Source organism: Neopelma chrysocephalum, unplaced genomic scaffold (genome assembly GCF_003984885.1).
Source record: "Neopelma chrysocephalum unplaced genomic scaffold, ASM398488v2 Primary Assembly neopelma1_68, whole genome shotgun sequence".
NCBI lineage: Eukaryota > Metazoa > Chordata > Aves > Passeriformes > Pipridae > Neopelma > Neopelma chrysocephalum.
In genome coordinates this window covers 8933063-8956995 of record NW_020897727.1, presented here as the reverse complement: position 1 = coordinate 8956995, position 23933 = coordinate 8933063, and the positions used below count along the sequence as shown (strand labels likewise).

At 41.7% G+C, this 23933-nt stretch overlaps 1 protein-coding gene across 2 annotated transcripts in view; it reads left to right on the top strand.

The window, feature by feature from the left end:
• Positions 1-751: 751 nt before the first annotated feature.
• Positions 752-23933, top strand: part of CDH13 (cadherin 13) — a 451056-nt gene continuing 427874 nt past the window's right edge. Inside the window, exon 1 of one of the 2 annotated variants that reach the window (XM_027685000.1) lies at positions 752-953. In XM_027685000.1, the coding sequence (XP_027540801.1) occupies positions 909-953 (45 nt within the window). In that variant the 5' untranslated portion in view covers positions 752-908. The remainder of the gene's footprint in view (positions 954-23933) is intronic. The other variant, XM_027685001.1, reaches the window with a different exon arrangement.

The following is a 23933-nucleotide window of genomic DNA, read 5'->3' as shown; positions in this document are numbered from 1 at the left end:
TGTGTTGTGATAATGGGGAGTGGCAAGAGAGGTGGAGTTGGAAATGCAGGCAGGGGAATCCATTCCTAATCTTTGGTCCATCTGCCTTAGTTGCTTGTTGGGTTGCAACATAACCAATCCAGAGAAAGCAGGTCCTTGAGCCATCAGGTCCCCTGTTTCAAACAGGAGAAGTTTTTGTGATTAAAGGGCATGCACCCTCAAAACTTTCTCCCAGATTCAAGTTCACTGAATGAAAAAAGCCAGTTCTGCCATTACCTGGGCAGTTAATAAAATCTATTGCCTTATGATGGATTTTTTTCTGCAGGCTAGAATGGATCTGTCTTCATTATGGTTTGTGAGATTGAGGGGAAAACACAAAATATAATCTGTATTTCTACTGCACTGAAAAATTTCACTGTGTTCTCCTTCTAAGGCTTGGAAGTAGCCAAAGCTGCAGCAGTCATTTTTTTGATTTATTGAAAACAAAGCATACCTTATTAACATTTTAATAAAGAGAATCTCTTTGCAGTGGTGCTCAGAGTTGCTCTTATTACTCTCTGTGCAATTCCATTTTCTGAAAGGGAAAATACCATCAAGATCTGTAAGGCATGATGTGTTAGACTGAAACTAAACACACAAATACACCGAAGCAAAATGCTTTCTAAAGGTGCTGTGTTTGTGAGAGGTGCTTGCCCAATATGTGTGATGCAAAATGGGGATGCTTTGTGAAGAAATCATCCTTGTAAAGCCATTGGTTCTGGTCATCAGACTCTATCCAATGCTTTAGTGATGATGCTGCTGATCTATTTGGGAAGTTGGCTGGCTCTCAAGGCAGAGTCTCTTCTCAAAGGCTGTTTCACAGTGAAAATATGCTCAGTGCAGCCGAGTGCATGAATGAAAAAGCCTCTGGTACCTTCTAGTCTGGCAAAATGCAGCACAAAACTCAACTTACTCTGTCTTTTCTGCTGTCCCAGGTAAGAAATGTGTGTTTTTTTCCTTGCTTTCTTTCATCTTTCTGCTTTTGTGCATTTGGATTTGAAAGTATTTGTAATTCAGGTCTGATTTCTGAGTAATTATACATTGCTCGAATTACTGTTTAAAGATGCAGGATCTCTGCTCCAAGCCAGTTGCTAGGAATGTAGAATCTCGTAGTTCCTTGATTTACAATTACAACCAATTTGCCGGGTGATATATAGCATTTTTCTGTTTCCCTTCAGGAAAGGTGGTGGGGGGAATCTTTCAAGTGTCTCGGTTGCAGCTGCAGCAGCAATATTTTCTGTCATATCAAATGCTGCAACTTTGATTTGCCTCTTTCCTCTGTGGCTTTTGCCGGGTAGAAGGCTGTTACAGGCAGCTCACGTTATTTATTGCCTTTTTTTTTTTATAAAAGAAGAGGAGGGGGGGGAATATGGAGGAAAAATAAAATCAGACCTTGCAAGACGTTCCCTTCCCCGTACTCTCCTGGTAGATGTGTAATACTCTGTTAGCGACTTGCTATGTAGCCTCTCTCTTATTAAATGTAACAGATCCCCCTCTGCCAGAAAGCAGAGGAAAAAACACCCAGCCTTAAAAACACGGAGCTGCTGAAGCCCCGCTGCTGCTGCCTGTCAAAGCACGGGGACTCGCCGGGCTTTGACTTCCCAACACCTCCTGGCTGCTCTTTTCCTCTCGCCGCTGTTACAGGGCTCACTCTTTTGGAGGCTCAGAGGAGGTTTGGAAATCCTTTGTTGTCCAGCTTAAGTGCATCCTTCCTTCTTTTGTCTTAGGAGCTCTGTAAACTCTCGCATTTAGAGACAGTGGTGCTGATATCCTGAGTAGGGATGAAAGTTAATTCCTTTTTGACTTGCGATCGAGCGGTTTTGTGTTAACCCTTAGGGGGTTGGGGGGTTTTGGAGTGTCAAACTAGTGCTTGGGACGCTGAGCCTGAGCCCTCGTGCCTGTGTAACTGCAATCTCCAGCAGGCATTTGGTCTGCTTTTCCAAAATAGGATGATAAGGCGAAAAATGGTGAGGGATCATCACTGGGAGAGCTTTATTGCTGAGAGGAGCCACACAGTGTGTGAGTAGGAGGCAGTGGGGTGAACTGAATGCGTGCATGCTGTGGATCAAGGTTGGGATATTTAGGTCCTGGTTTAACCTGATAAGGAGTAAACACGTGAACGTGGGTGGCTGGAGTTATGGGACAGCAGGAGACTCGGTGACTGGGGATTTGCTGTGAGCAAGCACAAAGGCATTTGGGTTGGGTTCGGGATAACAGCCCTGCTCCAGGGAGTGGAACAAATGAAAGCAGCTGCTCTGGGCCATGGACATGGTGCAGAGCAGCGTGTGCTGGTGACATACACAGGGTTCCTTGCAGGGCCACTCTGCCCGCCTGGGTTGGGGCTCTGTGGCTCTGTCCCAGGGCTGGCCCATGGGCAGCTTGCCAGCTCTGCTGGGACTGGCTGAGCTGCTGCTCCTGGGAGGGCTGGGGGAGACCCAGAGGGCTCCTGGGAAGGAGAAGTTGTCACAAGTGGGCAGGGATCCAGCCTGGGCAGGCAGCTGGGCTGGCAAAGCTGCCAGTGAGAAGCAAGGCTCAGGGAGCAGAGGGGCTGGGGGAGAGGGCACACACAGTGCAAAGGTAACCTGTGGATATACTGAACTGGTGCTCTCTCATCTTGGCCTGGAGACCTCCCATCTGGTTTCCTTGACTTTCTCTGTTTTTAGTATTTTTTTTTTTGTACAGCTTCTCTAGCACACCACTGAATTAATCAGCTAGAGTTTGGATTTTCTTTAGCGGCCCCTTGTAGGGAAAGCAATCTGTATGTGACAGAACAGGACAGATTTTTAAGGCCTATTAAACATAGCTGCATTTTTTTTAACACTAATATCTACTTAAAATTTGACAAGGTGCAGACACCTGGTTCTGAGAACAGCTGTGCAGTTTATTGATAACTCTCAGCCATGCTCCAGAGTTTCTTCCCTTGCTGGGCTGAGATGAGTTCTAATGTAATGCAGGGCTGAGCTTGTGGTGCTTTAACACTGCTTTATGTTTAAGTGTTTAAACTGCACTCCACCTTCTTTATTAGCATATACAGCTCTATCTGGCAATGTCTCTACCTTGTGACTTAATGCATCTCCAAGTTTACTTTATAGATCATGTCTAAGAGTTAATGAATTGGGGAATGAATCAGGCTATTATGTGGAAGTATATGTAATTCTGCCTTCAGGTATAGGTTGAGTATTGGCAGGTTAAAGCATGAGTTGAAGTTGATGGCATGTGAGGGAGAGAAATGAGAATTACTGAGAGGCTGCTTGGCTCTTCTCGTTGACACACCACATGCACAACTTTCATGTGACAGGAAAAGTAAACAGAAGAATGTGAGAAACAACATATTAAACAAATGCAGCCATCTGGCTGTGTAGTGGTTGTAACACATTGGGGGATCTTTTTCAGCAGGTTTTCTTTTTTTCTCCCTTAAGAGTAGCAAGACTGTCTCGTATAATACAGTGCCAGTGGAAACCAGAAAAGCTCAATTTTGATAACGTTCTCTCTGAGCAGCAGCAATCTGGTAATGCAATACTTTCTGTGGAAGAAGGAGACAGGAATAACTTAATGACAGCAAAATTTCCAACGTAGAGAAAAGTTTGAGGGAATTCTTGTGTTGGTAAGAATATGAACTATAAAAGGTTTATTTTTTATCAGTAGATCATGTCTACAATTAGTAGCTTTGGTTTTGAGTCTTCTTGGTCTGTATCTAATTCAACTGCATTTTTAAGTATAAAATTTTCCTTTTGAAGCATTAAAAGAGTGAGGATGAGAAATCACTTTTTCATGTCAACAAAGCAGCCCATCAATTATGTTTGTAAAAACTGTGGTAGAGATGGACAATAAATTATTCTTTCCTCTTGCAAAGATTTAGTCTACACTACTGCTACCAACTGTTTGTCCTTATTTCACCAAAAGGAAAACTGAGTAGTTGGAGTAACTGAGATGTTTCAAGTAATCCTTTAGTTCAGGCTCACCTTTAAAACTCCAAAGCATAACTATAATATACAGCTTTATTGATCTGAAGCTGACAATAAAAACGAAATGTACTCTGGTATCTTATGCAGTTCCCTGTGCAGGGTACAGTAAGCAGTAAATACATACTCTGATGTGAGACATTTAAAAATCTGTGTGTTTTACATTTTTCCCAAAGGATATTTTCTGAAGCCTAAGTGCAAAATATTTGTTTAGAAACAAGTTTTTGCAGCCTTTCTTTTGTGTGTTACACATTTCGTGCAGACAGATGAATCAAAGTAAAATTTGTAAATAAAGCTTAGAAGAGGAAGAAACTCCATATTTTTGATAGTTGCAACCCATTGAAACATGACAATTGGAAAACTGTATAGATTTTTTTCAAGCTTGTCTTTAAAATGAATACAGAAAATCAGTCCTCAAACTCTCTCCCCTAGTGCAGAGCCCACACTGCTGCATTCCTAAGCTCTTATTTTTTCGGATTTCTCCAGAAGAGGGCTCCATGCACAGCTGAAAAGGCAGCGGCCAGGTATTGAGAGCAAGAGAAATCTGTCAGCTTGAGGAAAAAAAGAAACATCTTGTTCACACAAAGTCTGTTGGCATAACGTTAAAGACTACGCTCAGATTTTGACCAGGTATTTCCCTGTTCTATCAAGTTGCTGTAGGTCTTTTTTTTTTTTAAGAGTTCTTATTATTTGGGAGTTCTAGAGAAGTCCTGTGTCTCTTGTGCTAAATAACAGTTCTAAAATCGCTTTAAAAATGTTAGAAAAACTCAATTGCCAATTACTATGTATTATTATTTGTACTGAAAAGCATTTTGTGAGCAGGCTGACACTTGGTGCTCACAGTTTCAGGCCATCACTTTTGGTTTTGTTGTCAAAAATGATCTTCTAGTTGCACGTCTCATTCAAAAGATGATGTTTCCCAGAACACAGAGCCATTCCAGCAGTTGGGCTGTGCTATTTATCAAATATTACCTTGGAGGGAAGGTTGGCACCTAGTGAGTTAGTGTGACTTTTGGCAACAGCTCTACCCTGTAAAAATATCCTTCTGTAGGACCTGACCACAGTCCTTACTGCTAAGCAAGGAGGTTTGTTACAGTAGACAAGTGGAAACTGGTCATGAAAATGCTCCTGGAGTTATGGCCTTACAGTTAAAACCCACTCTGGGCACCCCCTGAGACTCAGCCTTTCAGTTTAAGATGTAACTCAGGCATTATGTTGGGGCCTGCATTCTGTTTCTGATGATCAAAAATCGAAAAAGGCTGTTCTAGCACATGTGATATTTGTGCTGTGGTCCACTGGGAGTTATTGATTTGATTTTTAGTGACTTGAGAGCTAGGAAATTAGCATTCCTAAAAGCTTTCTCCATGGAGCAGTGCAACAGGAACTATTAGAACTACAGAGCTGGCAACAGTGGGGCCTCTTCAAGGAGCCATGAAGTTCTGCCTTTCCTTTCCTTCCTGTTTGGTGCTGGATAAGTAGGCTCTTCCCATTCCATTAATACGTAAAAACAATGTAGATAAGAGCTCTTAGTGTTACACTCTTCCTGCATTGCTGCTGGAGTCACATCTCTGACCTTCGGCTGCTGGGTTGTACCAATGTGCTGCATGTCAGGATTTTGGCCTCTGGTTTCAGAGTTCCTCCTTTTGGGAGGAGGGGGGGCTTCATTTGGGACTTGAAGCAGAGAGGTCAGGTTGGTGAGTTTAATTGTTGCATGGAAATAATTTCTTCATTCCATCTTTGATAGCTACAAGCACAAAATTCACTGGTGTTCTAACCAGAGCTTCATCTGTGCAGGCAACAAGACAAATCTACCATGTCCACTGGGGAGGAGAGACGGAATGAGAGGGATTTATCATCCTTAGGAGACTAAGTGGGCTGTAGCACTTCCCAGTTAACTCTGGATGATATTAGTGGGTTCTTGATTGTGGCCATATGGTTGCACTGTGCCCTGCCCTAATCAGCAGATGGATGGGACCAGCCCAGATGGGAGGCTGGGTTTCCTGTCACTTCATGAGTCCTGCAGCAAACAAAATGGCAGTGTACACAAATCAGCAGGATATTAAATGCCAAAGAAGAGAGAAAAATAAGACTGGCTTTGTTAACCAATGTTTCGTTATTCAGAGGTCTTGGAAATTTACCCACTGCTTTTTATTTTTTTGTGTGTGTGATGTGGACTGTATTCTCTGTCAAATGGAAGAATCTAATTCTTTGAAAGTCTGACTGTTTTGTATGAGTGGAATTTATTCCACTGCTATCTTATCCAATATTCTACTGTTTTGCACCAACGATTTTCTTGGCTAGAGAAAAAATAAGGATTTTGAGATTTGGGTTGAGGGAGCTGGTTCAAACAGTTCTATGAACAGACTAAAATAAATATGAGCTCTTAAGAGTTGGGGTGAATCTTTTCAGCACGCAGTTGTTATCAGTATCTCTAACCACTTGGAAAAGCTGATTAAGGTGTTTAAATAACTTCTGATATCTATGAATATCCTTGTATGGGTCTCTAATTTGGTGTTGCAATGAGCTTTGTTTTTAGAAAGTTGGACATCTCTTCAAGCTTTTGAAATATCTCAGAATCGGACACTCATATGCAGCTGTCAGAAACGAATAAGTTGTTATTGCCTAAGGTTCCTCAGACTCCATTTGATAAAGGTTCTACTCCCCAAACTATCATTAAAAAAAGCCCAACAAACACTAATAATAGCTATCTATTTCAGTCTGAAGTCTTTTGTTCACTTGCTGCGAACAACTTATGCTTAATTCCTTATTAGTAATGGCAGTGTATATATTTCTAAAAGCTAATATTTAATTCCCGAGGACTTTGCAGCCTGTATGTAATGAAGAGCAAATAATTCTTGTGTGTATGAAGGCTGTGTTAACAGTACAGACAGCAAGGGGGTTTCTAAAAGTTTGAAGATGTTTTTGGCTTATGAGAAATCATGGCAGATGAACCTTGTGGAACTTGTGTGTAACTAGGGCTCAAAATGCTGCAAACCACAGGTTCTAGGCCATTAAGATGTCACAGCACTGTTATGTGGCTGTACACACAAAAAACTGTACACATACAACTTGAATTTAGGATAAGAAGTGCTCATTTGCAAATATCTGTGCCTGTAGGCTGAGGTGACCTCAGCTGTTACTGAAGGTTCCTGTTGGTTACCCCTGTTCCTCCCCTGAGCTGTGAAAAGTGTGAGAGCTCCTTCTCTGCTCCAAGGCAAGGCTGACAAACTTGGCTGGAAACACAGCCGAGGGAGTGCTGATATTCCATCCTTTAGTGGCTGTTCTGCCACAGGGACAGCGAGACACCTGTGGCAGAGGCAGAAAGAGGATGAACAACTTAGGTCGCTTCAAATCAGTCCTCAAAACTGTCAACACACTGAGATTTGTTCAAATTGTTGTGGAGCAAAAAAATCCAAACATTTTACAATGTACTTATCGTGCTGATAATTGGCTCATCAACTTGATAAAATCTTAACCTATTTCTTTTCATTTGCTTGACGTGACTTGGAATTTCTGGAAGGGTTGCTGTGCACATTTTCTTCATAGTCCTGGAGTCAGATGTGGGGGCTTTTGAACCCATAAGTGTAAAATATAAGCTGGCAGCTGTCCATGGGGTCACTGTATAAAGACAGAAGTTCTAAGCTGCTGTAAGTTCATCTGGACCCACTAGGGAGCTATCCCAGCACAAATTAGGAGTATTATCCATGCTTGTATAGACAACATATAACGATGAAGACGGGGATATCCTGTAAAGTTGCCCCTTCCTTACCCTACTATAGTTTTCTTGATGTAAGATGGTCTTTGAAATATCTAATTATATTTTAACTCTTGGTGACTGATTGGGAACAGAGAAAACCCTGGCAAGAGCATTCCCAAGACCTCGCAAGGATTTTCCCATAGACAAACTTGTTTGCTTTGTGTTCCTCTGCTACCAAATAAGGTGTATTTATACATTTCCCCAGAGACAGCCCTGCAATTTTCCCTGAGGACCCACGTTTTATCAGACAACAAACAGCTATAGCAAAATGTGGGAGCTGAGCATAACACTGCTCTGTAGCTGACAGAGGAGGAAATCCGGAGCATCTGCTACTTTGCTCTCCAAGTGTAAGGAGATGGAATTAGCCATTAAATTGGATGGGCACATCCTTCCCCATTAAACACATTGTTTCAGAGCTCTGTCAGAGGAAGCTGAGCAACTCCAACTATGCTATGCAGCAGGGATGGATATCTCAGCTGCAGGTTGGAGCTGTTCACTGTGGTGAGATAACTGGCCAAATTAAAAGGCATTCAGCTTGACCTTCTGCCAGCATAAGGAAATGGTCTTCCAAGTGCCAGGAAGTCCTGGGCATTATCTACCATCCTTATTCAGGTGAAATGTGAAATGAAAATCTTATGGGTAAAGATGAATGAGAATGAAATTACAATAGAGCAACACATAAATATCTGGTTTGATTTCTGGGCATCCGTATTAGCCTGCTGCCTGAAGACTGTATTGTGTGTCAGGCAAAGTGGTTTTATTGTTTTCCAAAATGTTTGTGTTCATAATTCATGGTCTGATTGAACTAACTGGACTCTGAACTCTATAAATCTTGATTTGTGAATATTGATATTCCTGTCGATTTACTGATTGAGTCACAGCTCTGACCTACTACCACAGTAGTTAGGTGCATATTTGATCATCTGTCTTTAATATAGAATCATAAAATGGTTTGGGTTGGAGGGGACCTTAAAGATCATCCAGTTCCAACCTCCCTGCCATGCACAGAGACACTTCCCACTAGACCAGATTGCTCCAAGCTCCATTCAATCCATCCTTGAATGCTCTCTCTCAACCCACTCTCCTCCCAGCCTGTATTTGTGCTTTGGATTGCCCCAACCCACATGCAGGACCTTGCTGTTGTTGAACTGTGTGTGATATGTGGTAATATCATTGTAGGAGTCATTCCATGGGAGAAAGCTGCAGGGATGGTCAGTAGAGCCTGTCAGCAGTGGCATGCACACCTTCTTACATCCACTGTCACTACTTCTCAAGGCTGTGACATCTGCTTCTAGTTCTGGAATTGCTTTCTTCTGATGCTTTTAACTGAAAGATCTCATTTAAAAACAAGAATTCAATCTCCAGTTTTAAATATCGTCAACACTTTTGCCTAATTGTTGATCCACGCAGTTTAGCTATATATGTAGGAGTGTGGCATCCTGTGCAGTGAGGATATTACTTATTGTAATCTGATAAAAGAGCAGCTGATAAGTTTGGATACAACGTGTTACCAGGTAAGGATGCTGGGAATAAACAGTTTTGTCTCCTGTGAAAATTACTTCTGGTGTTGCACATCTCAACTTCAGTTTTCTGTGTTTGCAGTAGCAAAGCCCTGTTGCTCACACCAACATGGGAGCAGGTCTCCAGTGGGTGTGGATTGATTGCATTGCCCTGCTCTGTGTTATCCAAGTGAAGGATGGGGAATGTCAGTGCCGGGTGCATTCCTGCTGTGTACACACTGGAATGCTACAACTGCTGCTATTACTGTGGTATCTGAGCACCCTACACACGGTAATGAATTTATCCTTGCTTCCCTAAAATAACTGCTCAGTTGCAAGAGGAACATTATTCTGAAAGGGGAGACAGCCTCCAACATCTGCCTGTTTCAATGACTCGAGGTCTGTTATCTCACTTGAGTAATGATGTCTGCTGCTGTCACTTTGGCTCCTGGTGTTGATTCAGTGGTGACACTTCACTGTACTCTGGAAAGATTAATTCTGATTGGAGGGCGCCCAGAATAAATCCAGTCTTCAGGCCAATCAGGAGCTGGTGTATTCAGTATTTTAATAATGCAGCTCAACTTTCAAAAATATAATTAGTTATGATTTGCCAAAGAGCTGCTTATCTCTATACAGCCAGTTATTTGCATAGAGAGGAAATGAAGAGAAAAAATTTAGCTAATCACAACTGCATGGAGTTGTTTTAGGCAGGAAATGGAGTGTACTTGCTTATAAATGGTGTTTGTATGATGGCCACTGGCAGAATGATCAGCTGGAGCAGAGGAGGAGGGTGAGGCTGCCAGTGCTGGTTACACTCATGGCATTTGAGACCAAAATGACCTGGGGTAAAACACAAGGCAATACACAACCAACTGTGCCTCCAGTGCTTGGGTAGAGGAGAGCTGTTGGATATTTCCACTGCAATATGAAGCATAATCTCAGTGGCAGAATATTTCCCCCACCATGTGTTCACTGGTAAAGGTAACAGTCTCCTCCAAACTGAGGGAAGGGAGGAAGGCAGGGCTACTAAACCTTGGGATCCCCTGGCAGGAGGTGGGCAGGTTCATGGCTGTTCCACTCTGATGCCCAGTTTCTGCAAATGTGATGTTGCTGACCTAAAGTCTCACTGCTAGTGAGATGCACCTAATGTTGGAATTCCTGGGAGGACTGGGGCACATGGATGGACCACTTGTTAAATGCCCAAAACATGAGAATCTGTAGACTTGTATGGACTATTGAAAACCAATGTCTGAATTTATGGAACACCTACCTCTTCCTGCGTGGATTTGTCCCTCTGAAATGAGGATTCAGTTTTCTTCTGCTTCCCAAGAAAACAATTTTCAAAGCTTTTGCTCCTTCAGGAATCAAAGGCACACAAGCACAGAACTTGTTTCCTGCCGTGCATGGGAGTTAAACATTGATTATGGGTAGCTGAAGGAGTTTGGGTAAAACAAACTGACTTGGTTGTCTGCAATAGCTCATGTTGAACCTGGAAAAAAATTGTTTCTCCAACTTGTTCTTGACTTCTGATTTCTGCATGCTGTGTGTTTGTGGAGTCTAGCTGGGATATGTAGGAATAAAAAGCCATCATGCGCAGCATGAATGGTTCTCCCTGCCTTTACCTCCAGGCTGCCTGGAAGCATCAGCATTCCTGTAATTTCCTTGTTCAAATTGCTTTTTCTCTTTTCTCTTCCGTCTGCTTAAAATAATTCAGATAGTCTGAGTGCTTTTAGTTTTTATCCTCAAACTTTCTTCCAGAACTCCTGGTGTTGGGGAAAGGGTGAATAATTTTTACCGCTGTGGTTTAATTTCTCTTAGATTGGCTTCAACAGGCACTATTGTGAAGTCCTTTGCTGTTCTTGGTGCTTATAGATATTTTGGTGACAGATGAGAGGATGATGGGGATTTTTTTGCACCATGAGGAGAACCAGACACACCGAAGGAGTTGCTTTCCTTAAACATGTTACATGGATACTGTTATTTTCACTGAGTAATGTGTAGATTCCCTACAGTTAGTACAGTGCTAAGCTCCAACTTTTAGCTAATGTGGTAGGCAAATGCAGGTATTAGTACTCGTGTACTGGCCCAAACCTTGTGCATTTCTTGGTATATTCATATTACCCTATTCCTTTCTCCCTCAGTCCCATATGCAGTCTAGTTCTAGCTGTATATGTGGAAAAGAGAATTTAATTTATCTTCGCCATTAATAGTGTTAAGTTGGTGATCTTTGGAGCCAGAAGTGCTGGGACAGTTATTTGGTAATAAACCTGCTGACACAGCTGCTGGATTTCTTGTCCCTTTCCTTGGCTGACTGAAGAATGCAAGAAAGAAGAGCAAACCTTAAAGCACAAAAGTGGAAGGGAAAGCAAAACCAAAGGAAAAGGAAAACCAAAATGGTATTCAATGTGCTGTAACTTTTTGCAGCTGCCAGGATTTGAAAAGCAGCCTTTTATATTTGTGATACAGTTAACAGATGTGTACAGGAATGGAGCAGCATCCAGCCTATTTTTACCTGATTTCCGCATCTTCTTTTCCACACAATCTTGCCTGATATCTTAGGCTGACACTCATACCCAGAGCTCTTGCTCATATCTGGATCTGAAGTTGTTGGCATCAGGAAATGCTAACACTGTTTCATACACACTTGTTGGTATCAACATCTGGTTTCTGAGAAGCAGGAAATTTAATCCTTTGTAGAACTCCAGGCCTGTTTCCAGCATTCATTAACTGTCCAACCACAGAACTCTCCTCTCTGCTACATTTTGTGTTTTGCTGGTACTTTATTATCACTTGTTCTCTGTGTTGATGGACAACATTTATCTCTACTGCTTGACATTTTTGTGTTTGTGATCATTAGATCCATTCTACTGATGCTTTGGGAAACTTGTTACCACACAAATGAAACAAGATTTAGGACATGCTTTTCTCTAGTTAACTAGTTGGAATGGGAATGGAGAGAACAGAGGACAAATTGGGTGTAAGGAGTGAGGCCACACCAGCCTTCATGTGGGAGAGCACACTGGAGTTTCATTTGAACCTGTTTGCACATCACTCCTTTAACTCTCAGAAACTATTTTGTGTGTGTCACAAAGGTGACTTGCCACATGTCCCTCAGGTAGCACAAGCATGATTTTTAATGGCTTACTGAGTGTGTCCCAGAGGGAATGGAAAGGCAGGAAAGGGTCGGAGAACCTCAGAGGGGGAGGTACAACTCTGTTATGGCTTCATAGCAATGAATATGAAGTAAGCCAGATACCAGAAAAAGCTGAGCAATGTCTTGCTGAAATGAGGCAACTGTTATGGGGGATAAATGCTCCAAAGTTTTGTCAAGTTCTGTGTGACTTCCCCTCTTCTACCGCTTTGCTAATGTATAATTTCAGACTCATGTCCTTTCTCTTATTTTCTGGCAGCTCTCAGAGGCCAGCTGAAGAGCAGAGATCAAAGGGAAGAGAACCTGGCTTCAGGCACATTTGCAAACTGGCTGTTAGTTTTCTGCAGGGCCTTCCATGCTTAAAAAGGAAACAATCCTCCCCTGACAACTGAGCACACAACTCCTGTACAATGGATCTGCTTCTGACACTGTATTTCTGGGGTGTTTGTACGACTCGTGATTCATCTGGCAGTGCTTGAGTTCAAGCACTGATAAAGGCAACACAGCAGAGTGCAAATACATTTGACCTTTCAAAACATTGGATAGAAAACAAAAATAGAAAAATAGTTACTTTGCAGCTTTTCTTTGTATATGTGCAGTGACTAAGAGCAAACTAGCATTCTTATTTCTGCCTTGGGAGCCCTGGTAGCCCAGACTTCTCATCCTGAGATCCACTGTGTTATACCTGCTGTTTGCAGGACAGTGTGTGAGTTGGCTTGACACTGGAGTAGAGATACAAGCCAACTTTGATTTTCCCCAGTTCAGGGATTGGCCTGCAGTTCATGCCTGCTGCATCCTAAAATCTTTACTGTTTGATAAGCTATGCTTGTATAATTGGCTGGTAGTGGCTTAGTTGCCTGATAGGCAGGAGTCTGTATTTCAAGTGTAAATTTTCACTGCAAGTGCCACTTTGAATCAACAGCACTGATACAGAAGGCCCAGGGACCTGTGGAAAGTTTCTGCTAAAATTCTCAGTTAGCTTGGATGCAGCCACCTCATAACAGTGCTGTGAGGAACTTCAAAAAGGGAGTAACTCCAAGGGTGCTCTGTGTCCCCTGTTCAGTTTGTGCTGCAGAGCTCAGTGTTGCTCGAACCCTCTCCTGGGAGGGCTGAGGGTTTAAATAACAGTGAGGCTGAGTCAGGGCATGGCAGGCCTTGACTCTGCCACTCCTCATGGCATGACTGCTCCTGGGGAGTGTGTGTAGTTCTGAATAAGGCTCCAAATATGATGGGAAGTGAAGGTTCTCCCTCCTTTTCCTCATAAAACTGTGGCTGATTTGTGAGCGCATTCCTTTGCTTTACAAGCAGAGGAAGCACATGCAGTACATCTCTCCCAGCCTACAAGCTGCAGATGTACAGGGTGGGCAGAATTTCGTGCCAGGTTATGGGGGTAGGAATAGGTTTTGAATGAGGTGATCAGGCTAAACTTTCATCTTAAGCCCCTTTGGGGAAGGGAGGGAAGGCTATGCAGCACCTGGGTAGGGCTCTGGTCTAGTATTGCTACAGCTATTTTTGGTGTTTCTAAAACTACTTTGTAGTAGCTGCTCTGGAATTCAGATATTTTTTTGGATCTGAAATTTGGATATTTTTGGTTTCTTAGCTGCGAGTGATTTATTTGTACTACCCTGGGGCAGCAGAAAGAAACATTTTTCCCTTCTCATTGCACTTTGTTATTCCTTAATTCACTGCATAGTCACCTACTGTGGTTAGATGAATTTCATTAACAACAAATATTGAGCAATCTGGTTAAATAATAATCAATTTGTCTTTTAATTTGCCCTTTTCCATATATTTGCTGTGAAGGGATAAACTATCTGATCAGCTTCCTTAGCACCTGTAAAGAAACCTCTCTGGTTTTGCTCAATGCTGTTTGCAAGGCCTCTTGCTGAAACAGGGCTGCTGGACTGGGAGGGGTGTATATGGTGGACCTAAAAAGAGAGGGAGAAAAATGTGATTGCAGTTTAATGGGTAGAGAGCATCCTTCAAGGAAGTGGTTCCTTGGTGTTCTGTCTTATTTAGTAAGTCTTTGCTGTAAAATATGTAATTAATCCCTGGATAAACAGCACTAGTGTATCAAACTTGCTGTCTTTTCCAGTCAAGGTTTTAACTGTTCCCTTCGAAGTTATGCTCCTTTTTGTTTACTTTTTTGGACAACCCTTCTGGCCCAAGGAATCTTATTTGTGTAACAGCCCAGATTTGGCTGGTCAAAAGTAGGGTGGGGAGCTTAAAAAATAGCTGTAGCTTTGAATGTCATTAAGTTGAGGAAGGTTTTGGGCTTTGGTCTTCCTCTTGCCCATCCAACTCTGTGGGGACTTTGATATTGGTGGTTTTTTTTATTTAACTTCTCTCCTCAGACTGTGCTGCTTCACTAAGAATCAGAATTATAAAGCAGTGCCTTTTCCCACCAGCCACATGCATAAAGCTGACCTTTGGCTTGAATGCAAAGTTAGGTGTCAATCTTGTCTCATTACTAAATATAAATCATATTGACAAGGCTTCCAGGGGGCTGTGGCTGAGGAGAGGTTGGCAGTGACTGTTTGAATGGCAGAAGTAATTTCTGATCTTTGTACATAGGACTGAAATACATGAACCAAAACAGTCCCAGGAGGAGATGGGCCTGTTGTTGCCCTGTTTCCACGTGGACACCCTCCCTTGAGCTCTGCCTTGTGTCAGAGTGTGTCAGAGCCCACCCTTGGCACCAGGGAATGGCTGCTGGTCCTGGAAGGGATAACTGCTCTCCCAGCACTTGGAGCTTTGCTTCTCTCTTAACAGCCTCATCCTTGGTGAGCATCTTGATTTCGAGTGTCTGTTGAAGCACCATAAACAGATTTCCTTGGGCTCTGCAGCACTACATGCTGTGTTGCAATACATTCTGTCTACTTTAAAGCTGTTAGTGATTCATTAGTTTACTGTTCCAAAAACCAATTCCAAAGGGATCACTCATCTCCCTAGAGCAGTGAAGGTATTTTCAAGCTGGCTACACAGTGCTATGGCAGCTTTTTGCCTGGTTGCAATCATGTGGCAGTGATACTGCCAAAGGCTGCCAGTTCAGTGCAGAATTGCACACAGATTCCATGGGTGGGAACTTGCAATATTATTAGACACAGCTAATAATAGTTCCTCTTGACTTGTGAAATGTCAGAGGGGTCTTGTGAGTAACTGCACTTTGCAGAGCTTTAACCTTTTGTTTGCCACCAGGAGTAGTCCCTGACGTGTTCAATGCTGTGTTGTATTTGTGATACAGAAAAGAAGTATATTGGAAATGAGGAGTCTTAATGTCTTTGTTTGTGAATTGACTAGTGTCAAGGTCTCAGAGTTGCAGCATCAGTCTGGGGATCCAGGACTATGCCCTGTGTGTGTACAATACCTAGAAAGAGGAGCTTCTCCCGTGTGGAGATTCCTGAGGTCCAATGAGCATTGCCTCTGCTTCAACTCCCCTGTCTGCAAAGGCCTTTGGAACCTAATAGTGAGAACTCCAGTGAGCTATTAAAAAAGAAAGTATGCTAACATAAAGAAGTAACTGTTTTCTTTGAGAGGGTTCAGTTACTGTCTGTCAGACTGTCCTGGAGTCAGGTCTCCAGGGTTTCTGGAGTTTGTCTCCCAGACCAATTGCTGTAGAACTGGGTCTTTTGGCAGGGAACAAAAACTGATGTGCAGAGAACTTCAAAAGTTTTCAATTGTTTTATGAACCAAGGGACACTAAAATATATATATAAAAAATCTCTAAATGCTCTATGGAACTAAGTTAATACCTTTTCTTACATAGCCATTTATTTCCTTTTGCTGTCTGGTGCATCCAGCAAGGTACCAGCTGTATGTCTCCATCTGCAGGATTTGCTGTGAGATGTTTATGGGCTGCTGGAGGCCAGGCAATAAGGGATTTTGACATGTTGGCTCCAGAGTAACAGAAACTGATAAATAAAAAACTACAAGAAGAAGTCAAAAGATGCTAGCATGGAGAAGAGTGAGAAATTAAGCCACAAGCCTCCTTTTGAGGCTGTAACTACAAGCACAGCTCTGAGCAGATGAGCTGAGTTTCAAGAGATGCCTGACACTTGTCTCTTGTGATTTGACTAAAGCTGGGGCACTTTTACCTCTTGCAAGTACAGAGCTGCATGGGAATTGCATGAAGCCAAGCAATGGAGAGCACTGCAAATACAGGGACAGAGTGCATTCAAAGTGACTCTTCTCACTTGCCTTTTACTGCTGTTTATTATAGTTACAAACACCTGGATGTACCTTGCAAGGCAGAGTGGCATCATGGGGGCTGTGATTAACGGGACACAAGGAGGGACCTTGCTTTCTGTATACTACTATAGCTCTAATTTTTATTTTCCTGACTTCTGTGAGAAGTTAGATTATAATATCAATTAGAAACAGGGGGAACTAAAATACAAAGCAAGAAAGTACCTTGTGCAGAGCCCCAAAAGAAGTCTTTAACAAGCAGTCACAGCTCAGGAGCCCCAAATTCTTCATTGGTACCTCTTGACCTTGGTACTGAGAACCCAGAGCAACAAACCTTGTTGCTCTCTTGGAAAGAGTCATGCACTAGTTCTGTTTATCTGAACTAAAACTTTAATTACAGTAACTATGTTGTATCTTAATGAGCAATGCATCCCTCTACTTCTGCAGTGCATCCAACTGCCAGCATTTAGTCCTTGTCCTAAAGATACATTGCAGACTCCTTGTGACAATGAAGATGTATTTTTAGTGTGCTTGGAGAACTGTGGTTAACAGAATGACTTCAACCCAAGGGGAAGCTTGACTGTTGTCATTTTGTTCTTGTTCAATAATCTGAAATACCTCATCAGCATCAATGCATTACTAAAAGAAAAATAATTTTAGAATCAATGGGGTTACAAGAATATTTTCCTTTTTCCCCTGTCTAAGTTTCCTTTTTTTTCTGGAGTTCTGTCATTTTCCCTGCTTGGTAACTTAAATTAAATCTTGCTGGCGAGCATTTAAAGCAAGCTCTGTGCTTACAAATCTGGGAATAAGAGCAGAAAAGATTTATCTTGTAATAAGCTTTTACTCCTCCTGTATTTATTGTACCTCATCCCTTCTACCCTCTAAATCATGATAATCAGGCACTGAAAAACATATTTTATATGAGGATCCATAGGAGTCCTGGCAGATGTACAACAGAATACTCTCAGCTGCTCTTTGCCATTGCTGGGTAAACCCCAGCTTGCCCAGACTCACAAAAGTCATCAGATTGTCCTTTATTTCAAGTTCATCCTTTGTCATGCTGATGAGCCTTAATGGGCAAATACATTTGGGGAATTTGGAAACGAAATTCTTAGATTTGCAATGTCAAACGACCGAGTAGCACTTGTGACAATTGCCGGATCCCTGTTCTTGTCAGCTTTAAACTTGTTGAAAGAATCGGGTTCCTCTTCTCTCCTTGTGCTGTCTGCAGTCAGCAGTGATCAAAGCAGAGAGTGGAGGTGGCCTACTAGGAGTGCTTCTCTCCTTCTGCATGAAAGAACAAATAACTACAGTTTTCTCCTTCATTGGAATAATGTGCTCATCCACCCACTCCTGAGCACAGTCAACAACTCTTAGTGAAATATTAGAGCAGGCACTAAATGCTTCTCAGGTGGCTCAAACTGCCACAGAAGCCACTCTTTCCCATTGTTTATAGGTTTAGTCTGAGCTGGTCCAAGAGGAGAAACAGTGAGAGAGGTGTTATCTTGCAAAAGCTTCCCCACAGCACCAAGTTGGTGATCTTTCCATGTGTAGAACCCTGTGCAGCCCAGAAGTATCACATGACAATCTTTAGTGTCCCCAGTGAAATACTTGCTGAAGTCTTACATCAAACAACCTGCAGCTCACTACTGCAAATGGATTTTTTTTTTCCTTTATAATACTATTCAAACTAGAAGTTAAACCTAATAGCTAACAATTAGCTATTTGAATAGTAATTCAGCAGGCTCCTGCATGTGAAACACTTGGTAAGAAACAAAGTAATGATGGCCAAGATAAGTGCTACAATTTAAATAAAAATTTGAATTTATGGCAGCCATATGGCTGCCATATTATATTTCCTTATATTAGTTCAATACTAGCTCTTTTTTAACTTGTAATTAAAATGCTATATTCCACCTAAAACATAAAAGACCTTGAAAAGAAATGCTTGTGTTGTTTGTTTGTTTTTTTTTAAATTCATTCTCATTTTGGCATTATACTTGAGAGCAATAACTGTGATGGCATTTCTGAAAATCCAAGATGTGTATCTGTCAAGTATCAATAACAGATAAGCATTTTGTTTGTTTTCTGCTGTTAATACATTTTGCTATTAGCAGAAGATAAAAATCAGATTTTCTTTCTCTGTTGAGTCCTCAAATTCAGTTAAGCCAGGATTTTGTAAACAACACCATGCTTTGAAAGAGGGTAAACCTCCCTGAGCTTTTAGGGAACATGGATATGTCTGAATGTCCTTGCTATTATCATAACTCTAATCATTGTAAGCTGCAAGGCCATTCAAAATATTATCTAAGCCCTGACAACACCCTCAGTGTTAGTACAATGCATGAAAAAAAAAGGCTTTTGTGCAATCTCTGTCTCAAGGACAAACCACCTAATTAACAGACCTGCCTGAAAAACACACTGTTCTCTTTGTCTTTATTAAGACATAATGAATTGTAGAATTCAAATTTGGGTTTTTGTTTTTTTTTTGAGTCAGAACGATCTGGAGAGAAGCTTTTCTTGGTAGAGAGTGAAGAAATGTCACTGCATTAGGTGCTGTAGTCAAGAAGATGTTGAGTGTCTGAATATCCATGTTATATTGTGTTATCCACACATATGTGAAGGTGGGGATGAATGTGTGTGAGGGATCATACACACAACGCAGGTCAGGCCAAAGCAGAGCTAAGTTTTGTGTGTTTTATCATGCTACAAATGCTTTTTTCTCCCAAAGATAATACTTTATAACTCATTATTCTCCTAACTTATATTCACGCCTCAAGCTTGAAGCTTCTGAACTTTTGAGACTCACCTCAAGTTCTTCTAATTGAGTCTGAGATATTCATACAAAATCCAGTCAGAGCAGAGCCAGGACTCTCACTCTTAGTTTTTGAACCTGTGTGTACTTTTGAACACATTACTGGTATGAAAGCAAGTGCTCAAATAAACTGTTTTGAAGAGCAAGGGTTTGAGTGTCTTTACAGCTTCAAAGTAACCCAGTCCAGCTGTGTTCTAAACTTGTGGGGTTATGCTTGCTAAATTCTTACAGTGAAAGCAGTGATAAAGCAACAGCAGCTGCAGCCCAGAAATGTGCATGGAGTAGTTTGCAGGACTGGTCTATTAGAAGTACAAAAACTCCCCAGGTTTGATGGCTTTTCCAATGTCTGGTTGTTATCCTCAGGAGTGTCATTCAGGACCATGTGGATCCTTTCCTTCCTGTGCTGTTTTAGAGGGCTGGATCTGATAACGTTTAGCCACAAGTGCTCCCTGCCTAAATATGCAGCCTTACAGGAGGAATTTCTGCTCTGGACAAGCATAACTGGTGTGAATTGCAGCCAAAAGGATTAGGGACTCTATAAGCCATTGGAATTCTCACTTTAAGACTCTGGAAATATTAATTCACAAGAGAATACTGATGTGATGTTTAAAAAGAGCCTGAGAGCAAAGTGTCAAAATATGTGCAGACCTTGGAGATACATCAGGTATAACTATATGCAGGGCAACTTCGAGCAGACCACAGAATGGTGTTTTTATTTTCCCCTGTGGTGCAATGTAATAGCAGAGAATGGTGTGTAAAGGGGAAAATGGAATGTGTTCCCTTTTTTTTCTCCTGCTTTTAAGCACGGTGACACGTCCTAATTTAGACCTAATTTTCATTCCTGTAACATTACTTGTAATAACGTCTAAAGTCCTCAGAATTAATTTGACTGGAAAAATTCCAGAAGGACTTTCAATTTTTCTCATTAAAAACATTATAGATGTCTTAATTAGGCAGTGTTATTAATGGTAATACTACTCAATTTAGAACTACACACTTAAGATGTGGTTACCTCTAGCGTGATTAGTCAGAGGAGCTCTGCCACGCAAGGATGCACACTAGAATTTTGAACAGTTAAATATTTAGAGCCAGATGCTCAGCTGTGTAAATTGTGTGGCTACTGCAGCCTCAGTGGAGCTAGACTAATATACATTAACTGGGGATTTGGTATCTAAAGTTATAAACAATCGTTTCTGGCTCATCTCCCTCACTATTTCTCCTTTTCCTTTCCAGTGTTAGCTTGTCTTTTCTCTCCATGGGAGAATAAGTTGATGAAGTAACACACACATGTGTTCTTGTCTCCAGTAGGAGCTCTTTAACTGCTGTAACTAAGCTGGAGTTACTCTGCACTTTCTCTCTTTCCCCATGTTGGCCCAGGGGGGATTTCACTGCCTTAAGTGAACCTGCTCCTGATTTAGAACACAGTTCAAGGACCTTTGCACAGTGCCTTTGACTCTAATGGGCTCTGTTACAAGCTCCGAGTTGTGGTAACGTGCTTTGCTTGGTGAGGACCTGCTGCTGCCACATGGCAGGGTGGAATGAGGTGGAAGGTTTTATTTGCTTGCCTAGACACAAGTTTACACAAACTTCTGAAGTATTCTGTGGACCAGTTAATGCCTGTATTTCCCTGTTAGATGACTGAAAGGAGCTATTTAGATTTACTGTATTCGTGCCTGGCTTCGTTATGACATAAGAATGTGTGACAGGTTTCTCTGGCTGTTCCTGCTTGATGTTACTTATGTTTATTGTGATTGTGGATGGGAAGGGCTGGTAGCCACATGGGCTATTAGATAGTGCTCTGTGACTTCATTTGGGCAACTTGTACAAAATAACACCTGAACTTCGATTATCATCAGGTTGTAAGACTTCATTAGAAAAGAAACCCTCCAAGCCCCCTAAAATCCCCCAACAAATGTTCCAGCTTTTTAATTATTTGGAAAGTGAGGTGTCTAAATTAAATAGAATGCAACACAGCAAATTTTGATATGTTCTGTTCAGCAATCCCAGGGTTTAGATTCCAAGTGTTTTCAATGTGTAAAATGTTGCCTTAGCTGGATATGAGCTCGTTTGTGTGGCAGAAAAAGCTGATTCTTCCATGAACTGTGTGAAACCCAGATTTGTGTCATCCTGCAGGTAGTTTAGCCCTGAAAGGAACAGTCCTTATGCATTCAGGTTCAGATGGACAGATGTGCATGAGGCTGTTAAAGCAAAAGGCATCTGGATATATAATTGGGTATATGGGATAGTACTGAAATCTCAAAATGGTACAGACATTTGCATCTGTTCACTGATGTATATAATGACGAGTTATTTGGGGTAGTGGGGTGTGAAGCCTAAAAGGAGCTTAATGGCTTTTCCTTTAATAAATCGTTGGACTACAGCAATGTCATCTTTTATTAGCTTGTAATTTCGTAAAAGTTAAAATCGAGCATAATATTGCATATAATTCCAGGACAGCTGGTAGCAATATCTAGTAGCAGCTGTTTAGTACCTGAAATATAAACAAAATATGATTTTATCCATAATTGTTACAGTTAATTTTCCTGGAAGTACTCGTTTTAGAGTAGATGCACGAGGAAATAGATCTGTTCAGAAGAAAGAGTGAGTGAAAATCAAGATATTGTTCAAAACTTGAGCAAATAGAACAGGACTACATAAAATGTGGACCAGGAACACTGTTGTGTTGATAAAAGGATTTTGTTTTCTACTGAAGTGAAAGAAAAAACTTCAAAAGAAATTCTAAAATGAATTATGGTCCTTAACTACACTGTGCTATGGGACAGAAGTGCATTCTATTAAAAGTTTATGATCTGTTATAATTGTGTTCATATTGTGGGGAGTTTTTTCACAACCTATTCCTGTAAGGGAAGTTATAATGTGTTCATATGCATATAACTGCATTGCTGGTGCTTGAGCACTAGAAGGGAGGAAAAAAAACAACCTCACAAAGAAAGCAAAGTAAAAATGAGGTGACAGCAGTGTTTTTTTTTCCCTTCTGCTTTTACTGTCTTGCTCTATCTTGGGATTCCGAGGAAATGTGTGGGGTGTGTTGTCACATGGAGCAGAGAGGGCGACTGTGCCTCTGGGCTGCTGCAGTTTGTGCTGCACCTGAGACACCAACCAGGTGCCTGCGCTGAAGTTTCATGTGATGCCAAAACTGGCAGAAATGAGGCTGCTCAGAGACAGTTTTGAGTCTTTCAGCAGCAAAAGTATTTATTTTGAGCAACGTTGAGGAGTCCAGCCAGCTCATGCTGGACAAACTAGCTCCCAAGTTGTCAGTGAAAAGCCAGGTAATTTATACAGTTTTTGAGTGATTACGACATCTATACATGCATATTCATTTAATTTCACAATCTAATTATCATACTCATAATAGGCAGAGTCTAGGTGGAGCTTGAGACGGAGCTGTCCTTTTAGGGAGTCCTCTGGTGGTCTTTCCAGTCCTTCAGCCTCAAGAGGGTCCTCTTTGTCATGAACTTTTCCTGACTACGTACTGGGAGCTTTCGAAAACCCCCCCTGATTCAGCTTGCTTATCTCCCTGGCTGTCCATTCTATCTAATTCATGACTGCTAAGTTGTCCTTTCTGTTATCTTTTCATTAGTGCAGAACATACATAGGCAGAGCTCTGGAACAGGGTACCACTCATCCCTTTACCATTAATGTTGTATTCCTCAGAGCAGGGGTCTGTAACATCCCCTCACAATAGAATTCCAGCATCTCAGAACTCTTGCTCTGTTTCACGTGTTTCAGACTTTGTTTCTGTCCAGGGCATCAGATGTATTTGCTCAAGGTGATGTAGCACCAGTTACATCTGCTGAGGCTCCCCTTGACACAGGGGATTTAACTTGTGCTTCTGAGGGGGGCATTGCTCATGCAGTGTGTGTCAGACACACCTGGCAATGGGAATGTGCTTTATGGAACAACTGAACATGCACAGTCCAGTAGTTTTTCATGTGGCGTGTCTCTATTAGCTGCTCCTTCTAAATCTTGCCTCTGTAAGAAGCAGAGATGTTAGCCAAGTAATCTGACTTCAGCATTGCTGTAGCAGATTCTGGTCATTCTGGAGTCAAAAATGGGATTTATACAGGAGCAGAATAAGATCTCAGAATGCTACAGAGCATCAAGAGCTGTATATGTGGCACCAGTATCTTTTCTTTCCCTTTTGATGCTCCTTTCCAGGTACCTCTGGGGTGAGAATTCTGTTTGGGACACTAATATTCCAGCAATCTATTTATCCAGTCAGGTTTAAACTGCCTGTACAGAACAATATCACTTCAGGGAGAGAATAATGTTAATATTTGACACCTGAACAGATTTTCTCACTCTATTTCTGATAAGGACCCCTGATGAGTGCAAATGGTTAACTGTGATACTGGGTGTCTGTTTTCCCTTTTCACTTCCTAGTAAGGACACAAGAGGACTCTTTTAGAACATGAGCACAATGATGTTTATTTCTGTCCTGGGGCATTGGTTTTCTTCTGATGTTTGCTTGTTTCCAGCAGTGATTAAAAGTCACCTATCCAGCATCTTGATCTGTGCCTAC